The 9,208-nt window shown below is 31.7% G+C and overlaps 1 protein-coding gene across 1 annotated transcript; it reads left to right on the top strand.

The window, feature by feature from the left end:
• The first annotated feature begins 5,538 nt into the window (after positions 1–5,538).
• Positions 5,539–8,598, top strand: LOC107060458 (uncharacterized). The gene is made up of 4 exons (XM_015308416.1): positions 5,539–6,978; positions 7,036–7,181; positions 7,509–8,050; positions 8,111–8,598. The coding sequence occupies exons 1-4, from the start codon at positions 5,539–5,541 to the stop codon at positions 8,596–8,598; spliced, it is 2,616 nt and encodes an 871-aa protein (XP_015163902.1).
• Positions 8,599–9,208: the final 610 nt, after the last annotated feature.

The raw sequence follows: 9,208 nt of genomic DNA, 5'->3' as shown, positions 1-9,208 counted from the left end.
TCCAATATATGAAGTTAACATGATGTAGTCTAAATGCATTTGTTTTTGTTAACAATTTCTCTTGTGATGTAGATGTATGCTTCTGAAAATTATTTTCCAAAATTTTGAGAAATGTCACGATTCATTGTTGATGCTCAAGACAAAGAATGACTTTAGGCATTTATATGAATGACATCTAAACAATTTAACGTAGAATACACATGTAAAGCACATCTGGTTAGATGAGAAGAAAAATACTAAATAATTATTGTCTATAAGGTAATATTAGTGAAATAAGACTAAATACATAATTGAACCTAATCAATTGAAATAAATATATACATAACTTCATTGAACTAATAAAAAATTTCATTGACCTTCTTCATAGGTTTGCGTGAATACGAGATATATATGACGATCCACATTGAACATTCACAAAAGAACATGCAATATTATTTTTTGCTAAGCTTATTATTCAAATCTTCGCTTAAATAAGCAATACTATTTACCATAACATATATTTTTGAAATTGGTAATCACGTGCATCGCACGTGTCAGAAAACTGGTATATATATATATATATATCTAAAACAAAGAATTGGTCAAGCTAAATATTTGGCATACACTCAAACCTCTACTTAACAATCATTCATTATAACAACATTTTACTGTAACAACCTAATTTTCTTTAGAACTAATTTTTTATGTTATTTTTTTGTCTATATAACATTCTACTTATAACAGTGTAGACATTTAATATAAAAGTACAATATTCATAAAATTACATATCTATGATAATCTTACTCAAATATTAATCGAGTAATAATATTTTGTAAAAGATATATTACGTATAAAGATAAAATATTGAAATATTTATGGCAATCGTTATTAGTGTCATGCACATAATAAAATTCAAGTATGAATATTTAAGAGAAAAATTGTATTTAAATGACGTCCATTATTTAAGGTCATAACCTCAAGAGGAAGTGTTGAAGTGTGTGACCATCTCATCTAAAAGCTTAAGCTGTTAGAGAGAACATACTTTTATTATTTGATTATATTCTCAACACGCCCCCTCATGTGCAGGCCTAATTTTTTTTTCATGGGCCAAGCACGTGGAAATTCTTTTTTGATTTGGGTGGCGGTGAGATTCGATCTCAGGACCTTTGCCTGCTCTGATACCATGTTAAAGTGTATGACCATCTCATCTAAAATCTTAAGATATTATAGAGAGCACACTTTTATTATTTGATTATATTCTCAACAGAAAGACTATTGGTGACCTTTTTGATACTGCTATTTTTTTCTTTTTTGTTGGTTCAATTTGTTTACAAGATTGAGTAAAGAAAAAAATACTACTACTAAAGAAACGTCACTTTAAATTTTGAATGCTTTTGAAATGTTTCAATGATATCTGGTCATTTTGTTCTGAAAAAAATAATTAAATCTATGATAATCTGTATTAATCATTTAAAAGAACTTGTTCAATGTTCTTTGAATTATAATTATTTACTAAAAAGCTTTAATTTAGTAATATTAATTCTATTTTACAACATCATATACTATATGATATGATACACGTGCAACGCACGTGCCGTGAAACTAGTATATATATATATATGTCGTATTAAATTTGTGTAAAAATATAACAGAAAATTAATTTAAATTAAAAATAATCTTAATTAATACAACCACTATATTAGATTTATTCAAAGTATGTACTGAATATTTTAAATTTGAATTTGAATTGTATCAGAATATAAATGAATGTGAATGAGAGATTACTAATTTGAATTTTTATCCGCTAAAGCATATTATGTGTGATTATAATTATCTTAAAATTCAAATTAAAAAAATTAAAAATTGTTAAAGCAGATAATGTAGATAAATTGTTAAATTACAATATATTATATTAACTACAAAGTGAAAGATATATGATATATTTATTATATCGTCAAAAAATTTAGATTACAGAAAAGTTCCTATTTTCCAATGCTACAAAGTACAAAGTAAAGAGCATTAAAATTTTACATTTATTTTTTCAACTTCGATTTTTGATTTCTAATTCTCTAATGACTTTTACCATATATATGGATAAATTTTAAACAACAACAACAAACACTTGTTATTGTTTTTAAATTCAAAAACTTACTGATTATAATATTAATTTAGATAAATATAAATATAGAAAATAAAGAAAAGGGAAGAGCAAAAAACTACTATTTAGCCACTAAAAAAAAGGTGCTTTCCAGGATAAGATTAGTTATTTATTTTTTAACATGCAAATTCATATTTCAAATTAATTATTTAAACAATTTTGATAATGTTTTATATAATTAGTAGAAACAAAATAACAATATGTCCTTGTTTCTCTAGCTACACAATCCTAAATTATAGCATCACTAGGAGACTTGGCCGCGCTTCGCGCGGTTAAAAAAGATCTCTTTAGATTTACAAACTAATCTTTTGCTATTTCAAAAAATTAAAAGTATTTTAAAATAATTATATAATCTTCAAATTCAAATAAATTAGATTTTAATTTAATTTTAATTTGTTTAACCATTCATTACCTAAAACTTAGTTGTTAGAAACTAAAGTTCATCCAAAAAAAAAAAAGATTCCCTTAAATTTTCAACATCATTATTTGTGTTCTGGTGTAGTGACATTCTTTTGCTTAATTAAAAAAAAATTATATCTTAAAAAGAAAAGTATTTTTCACATAATCATGATATAGTAATAATGGTGTTCAATAGTTTCATTAAATTTCTACGATAGTACATTTTATAATTTTGAGAAAGTTGTATAAATATTTATTCGTTACAAATGCTTAGAGGTTTTGCCTATTTCAAGTTCTTACATAATTCAAATAAATTCTTATATTTAACTTCTTCTTTTTTTTTATAAAAAGTGATAATATTTACAATATAAATATAAACGCTAAAAATTTACAGTTTAACAAAAAATATGCATACTTTTTTTATTTGTAAGTAAACTAAAGTACACATATTTGTTAGCCTCCTATGAAAGCTTAACAATAATATTTGAGACTTTATTCTTACAATAAGATGTACGAGCAGAAATGAAAAAGAGGTTATTCAAAAATAAATCAAAACTAATTTATGGCAACAAATTAATTAAAAAATTACAGTTTCTATATTACAACGTTAGTTAATTAAACTTTAAAAACACTTCTTGAAGTTCAAATAATCTGCATATTATTCGGAGATCTGCAAGAACAAAAAGAAAAAGAATGAAGAATTTGAAGTTAGCTATAAGATAATATATGTTGAATTTTCTGAAGATACAACAATAATATGTTATGTTGAATTTTGTGGATATATAACGATTTAAGAAGACTCTTAACAGTAGAAGACAACTTATGATCACCACATACTCATTTTTTTAGCACCATCCAGGAACTAATTCATCATTGCATATTCTTCTAGTTTAGTATATTCGTGGTATACATAAATTTGTATGTAAGAATTCATTAAAATTATAATAAATTATGAAAGCGAACTCATGACTTAAAAATATAACAAATTAGTTCTAAATCATTAAACGTTAAATATATAATATTTAAATCATGGCTCCGGCTTAATATCATGATATATATACCACTTGCTTTCACCCCACACTCATAAAAAAATAAAATTGGATCTTCAAAAATACAACCTGAAAAAACATCAAAAGTTAGTACTAAAAACTTTAAATATTAAATACATAAAATTTAAATTTTGAATTCACCTATATCTCTTCATAACACACAACACTTGCTTTCACCACACAAAAACCCAAAAAAAAAATTACCCACGCTATTGTTTTCAATCTATATGAAAAGTATTGAAATTTTCTTGATCCTCCTTTGTAAATCATAAAGAATCATTCTAATTTTATAATTACGATAATCAATAAAAAAAGAAGTCATAAGATAAAAGTCATTTAGTATTAGCTGATAATGAAAAAACTAAAAAATCATACAAATAAGACTAACAAAGAAAAACCTACATAAAAAACGACCTTGATAGATTGAGAGGGATTATATAAATCACACAAGCCTCAATAAAAACTCCAATAAAAAAATCCAAATCCTTTCTTTTTATTTTTGAGAATTCATTTTTCTTTACCATTAAATATTTTCTTCCACAATCCACAAAATCCCGTGCACTTTTAGTAATGGACTTCTATAAAGTGCAGTAAAAAAGGATGTTCAAAGTGCAGTCATTGACTTATTAATTTAGGAGTTATAAATTGTCAAGAGTTGTGTGGATAATGAAAATAAAACAATTAAACTTTTATTTTAAAGAAAATAAATAAATGAAAAAGTAATAATTGACACATTCATTCATTTCTATATAACAATAAAATGAATAAAAAGATACTTTTTAATTACAAATAAAATTATGATAAAAAAATCATTCTTAAGATCCTACAATATATTAATATTTACATTTTTTTAAAAAATATTAATTAAAAAAAGGTACCTGATAAATGCCAATGATTCACATCAAACATGAGACAATTGATAAAAATAAAATAAAAATTTCATGATATCTATAGCTCAAGATTTATAGGAGAAGATGAAAAAGTGAGGAGTTATATAAATTAATTTTCAGAAGTTAATGAAGGGACGTGGGGAGAGGAAAGGTTGATACACGGTTACAACTTGCAATTAAAATTTGCATTTACATGTGTGAAAGAGTTGACTAAATGTATAGGAGTTCCCTGGTGAATTAGTTAACTCTAGTTAAGTTTACAGGATTAGTTACATTATGCATTACATTGTTAGTAATGCAAATTACATGATTAGTTGTATTGTTAGTTACAATCAGTTAGAAGTAGTTTGTTAGCAGAGTCAGTTACAGGATTGTATAAATACATGTATTGAGCATTGTGAATAGCTAATGAAGAAAATTTTCTCTCTCTCTTCAACTTGTTTTCATCTTCTTCAGAATTCTGGAATTATGCACAGAATTCATAAATTCATCATGGTATTAGAGCAGGGCCCGTCTCACCCGATATTGGGACCCCCAAAATCAAAATTGCCCACGCACCAGATGCTAAGCATTGGGCGTGAGGTGGGGTGTTAAAGAAATGACAAAAGTCCCACATCGGTGGTTTATGAGATGAGTGGACTCCTTATAAGGCTTGGGCAATCCTCCTCCCTTTGAGCTAGCTTTTGGGGTGTGAGTTAGGCTCAAACCTAATTTAACAAGTCTCACCCGATATTGGGACCCCCAAAATCAAAATTGCCCACGCACCAGATGCTAAGCATTGGGCGTGAGGTGGGGTGTTAAAGAAATGACAAAAGTCCCACATCGGTGGTTTATGAGATGAGTGGACTCCTTATAAGGCTTGGGCAATCCTCCTCCCTTTGAGCTAGCTTTTGGGGTGTGAGTTAGGCCCAAACCTAATTTATCATGGTATCAGAGCCATTCAAGCTTGCAATGAGAGATTTCCTTATCCAACAGTGACATTTTTTAGTGTTCTTCAACTCAATTCAGCTCAGTATCGAGCAATTTCTCTATTTTCTTTAGCTGATTTTTTTTTTGAACTTTGATGGGCACCTCTGGAGCTGCTGCAGAGCATCAACTGGGCACTACCATGGCGGTTGCTACCATTGATCACCTACATCCTCTATACATGTATCATTTTGACGCACCTGGATCTCTGAGTGTTGGCATCATGCTAAATGGATCTGACAATTACACCTTGTGGAGCAAGGCAATGCAGCTTGCTTTGCTTGGAAAGAATAAGGTTGGATTTGTTGATGGAACTGTCAAGCGATCACAATTCACAGGAGATTTGACGAGATTGTGGGATCGATGCAACGCGATTGTAGTTTCATGGATTCTCTGCAATGTAAGTAAGGATCTGCATAGTGGAGTACTTTTCTGTTCTGATGCACATCTGATCTGGGAAGATTTGAAAGAAAGATTTAACAAAGTTAACAGCTCACAAATTTTTCAATTACATAAAGAACTTTTCACTCTAGTTCAAGGTGTTGCTTCTGTCTCCATATACTATTCTAGGCTTAAGGATCTTTGGGATGAATACGACTCTATAATGCCTCCACCTTCCTGCAACTGTCCTAAGTCTAGAGATTTCTATGATCATTTACAACACCAACGCATGCTACAATTTCTCATGGGGTTAAATGATAACTATAGCCAGGCTAGGAGTCAAATTCTCCTAATGCCCCATCTTCCTAGCATCAATCATGCTTATGCCATGATTAATCAGGATGAGAGTCAACAGTTAGTAGCAGGATCAAGTAGATTGATACCTGAAAACTTGACTCCTACTGCAATGTTCACTGCCAAACCTGCTTCAAGTCCTCAAAGGCCTAAGAAACCTTATAATCCTAATGTTGTCTGCGATTTTTGCCATATGAAAGGTCATCTGCGTATTGACTGTCTTAAGCTGTTGAACTGTGATTTTTGTCATAAGACTGGTCACCTTAAGCTAAATTGTTATAAGTTGAATAGTTATCCTCCACACTATAAAGGCAAAAGAGAAGTTGTTGTGGCTGGAAACTCAATGTATGATGTAGGGTCAGTACATAGGCAGGACTCAATAACAATGACACCTTATCAACAATGTCCACCTCTTTCACCTTGCTACATACCACCTCCACAACCCCCAGGTTCAATGTTGCCCATGTTCACCCCTGCACAACATCAACAATTACTTCACATGCTGAATCAGTCATCCATAAATGACACACAGGGGACTGCTAATATGGCCGGTAATCCATCTTTATCTCAGCCTGTTTTGATAGATTGGATAGTGGATACTGGTGCCTCCCACCACATGATTGGTAATCCTCATTTGTTACATCATAAAGGCCTGTTAGATAATACAAGCCATGTCCAATTGTCCACTGGTACCTCTGCCAAAGTCTCACACATTGGGGACTGCCACATTGGAGGAGGTGATATTCTTAAAAATGTTTTATGTATACCAGCATTCAAGTTCAATCTTATGTCAGTATCACAGGTGACAAAAGACTTGAATTGCTGTGTCACTTTTTACCCAAAATGTTGTGTTTTTCAGGACCTCTCATTTGGGAAGGTGAGGATGATTGGTAAGGAGAGGAATGGGCTGTACACATTATGTTTCCAAATGGAAGTCAAAGATAAAGTTCCACGAGGATGTTTAGCAGTCACACAAGAAGCTGATGGCAGTGTGTGGCATAAAAGGTTCTGTCATGTTCCCATGAATGTACTTAGGAAGATTCCTACTTTTCATTCTCTTGGTGACAAGTTTGCATTACATAATTGTGAAGTCTGTCCACTAGCTAGACAGACTAGGTTGCCTTTTACACATAGTACTAGCAAATCTTCATGTATTTTCCAATTACTACACATGGATGTTTGGGGTCCTATAAAGTGGAAACTTTTGATGGAATGAGGTATTTCTTGACTATTGTAGATGATTACTCTAGATGGACATGGATCTTTTTAATGAGGCTCAAATCCGATGTTGTTGGTTTGTTGAAACAATTTTTTGTTGATACTGAAACACAGTTTGCTATTTAAGATCAAGAGGGTCAGGTCTGACAATGGATTTGAGTTTTTTAACACCAATTGTAATGCTTTGTTCAAACTTTATGGAGTTGTGCATGAAAGTTCTTGTCCATACACACCACAACAAAATGGTGTGGTGGAAAGGAAACATAGACACATTCTTGAAATTGCAAGGGCAATCAAATTTCAGGCTAGTTTTCCAGACAAGTTTTGGGGATTTTGCATTCATGCAGCAGTATATGTACTAAACAGGATACCTTCCACTGTTCTAGCAGATCTATCACCATTTGAAAAGTTGTTTGAAAAACCACCATCATTTGAGCACATGAGAACTATAGGTTGTTTGTGTTTTGCCACAAATCTTCCTAAACATGATAAGTTTGGTCCAAAGGCTGTGAGAGCTGTGTTTATGGGTTATGGAACTACTCAAAAGGGCTATAGGTTATATGATTTAGAGAACAAGAGTTTCTTTATCAGCAGGGATGTGGTGTTCATGGAGGATGTCTTTCCATTCAAAGATACTGTAACTGATCAACAACATAGTTTGCCTACTCACAAATAATTTGCCTTTGATGATTTAGTTACAGCTTCTATTGTGCCAGTACCTCCTTCTCAATCTACTAGGATTGTGCCAGAGGAAATTGTCCAACTACAGGTTGATGAAGTTGCAACTTCTGTTGCACCAGTTGATGTTATTCCTGCAACCCCAGTGAGAAAATCTACTAGAGGTGTCAGACCTCCTATTTGGCATAAGGACTATGTCACAAAAGCTAGCACACGTGGATGTATTTACCCCATTGCTTCAGTTGTGAATTACACTAATTTGTCTCCTCACTACCAGAGTTTTGTTTCTAAATTCTCTACAGATACTGAACCTACCAGTTACACAGAGGCATCCAAAGATACAAAGTGGATAAAAGCTATGAAATGTGAGATTAAAGCTTTGGAAGAGAACAAGACATGGGCGGTGGTAGAACTACCAAAAGGAAAGAAAGCTATCGGGTGCAAGTGGGTTTATAAAATCAAATACAATGCAGATGGTACTATAGAAAGGTTCAAAGCCCGATTAGTTGCAAAAGGATATAATTAGAAGGAGGGTTTTGACTATCAAGAGACTTTCTCACCTGTGGTAAAAATGGCTACTGTATGGTCAGTGATTTCTCTTGCAGCTGCTAATCATTGGCCCATACACCAAATGGATGTGTACAATGCCTTCTTGCAAGGAGATTTGTATGAGGAAGTGTATATGGATTTGACTGATGGTTTTAATAACAGACTTGGGAATAATCAAGCTTGCAGACTATTGAAATCACTATATGGGCTTAAACAAGCTTCTAGGCAATGGAATATTAAACTTACTACTACATTGGTTGCTTCAGGTTTTCACCAGAGTACCAGAGACTATTCTCTGTTCACTAAGAAGAGTGATGGTAAACTTGTCATAGTTCTCATATATGTCGATGACTTACTACTAACTGGAAATGATTCTATCATGATGCATGAGACTAAAGAAGCATTACAGGCTGCATTCAAGATTAAAGACCTGGGAGAACTTAGATATTTTCTTGGTCTAGAATTTGCTCGAAGTAAGGAGGGCATTTTGATACATCAGAGGAAATATGCTTTGGAACTCATAGCAGACTTGGGGTTAGCAGGAGCTAAATCAGTCTCCACACCAATGGAACTGAACCAAAAACTCA

This window comes from Solanum tuberosum, unplaced genomic scaffold, assembly GCF_000226075.1.
Source record: "Solanum tuberosum cultivar DM 1-3 516 R44 unplaced genomic scaffold, SolTub_3.0 scf00084, whole genome shotgun sequence".
In the NCBI taxonomy this organism is placed as follows: Eukaryota; Viridiplantae; Streptophyta; class Magnoliopsida; order Solanales; family Solanaceae; genus Solanum; species Solanum tuberosum.
This window is presented reverse-complemented; position numbering and strand designations above follow the sequence as displayed.

Coding starts and splice junctions, on each gene's coding strand:
- LOC107060458 (XM_015308416.1), top strand. CDS start 5,539: ATGGGCACCTCTGGAGCTGCTGCAGAGCATCAACTGGGCACTACCATG. Junction 6,979..7,035: donor ATCTTATGTCAGTATCACAG/GTGACAAAAGAC, acceptor TGTGTTTTTCAG/GACCTCTCATTTGGGAAGGT. Junction 8,051..8,110: donor TGTAACTGATCAACAACATA/GTTTGCCTACTC, acceptor CTATTGTGCCAG/TACCTCCTTCTCAATCTACT.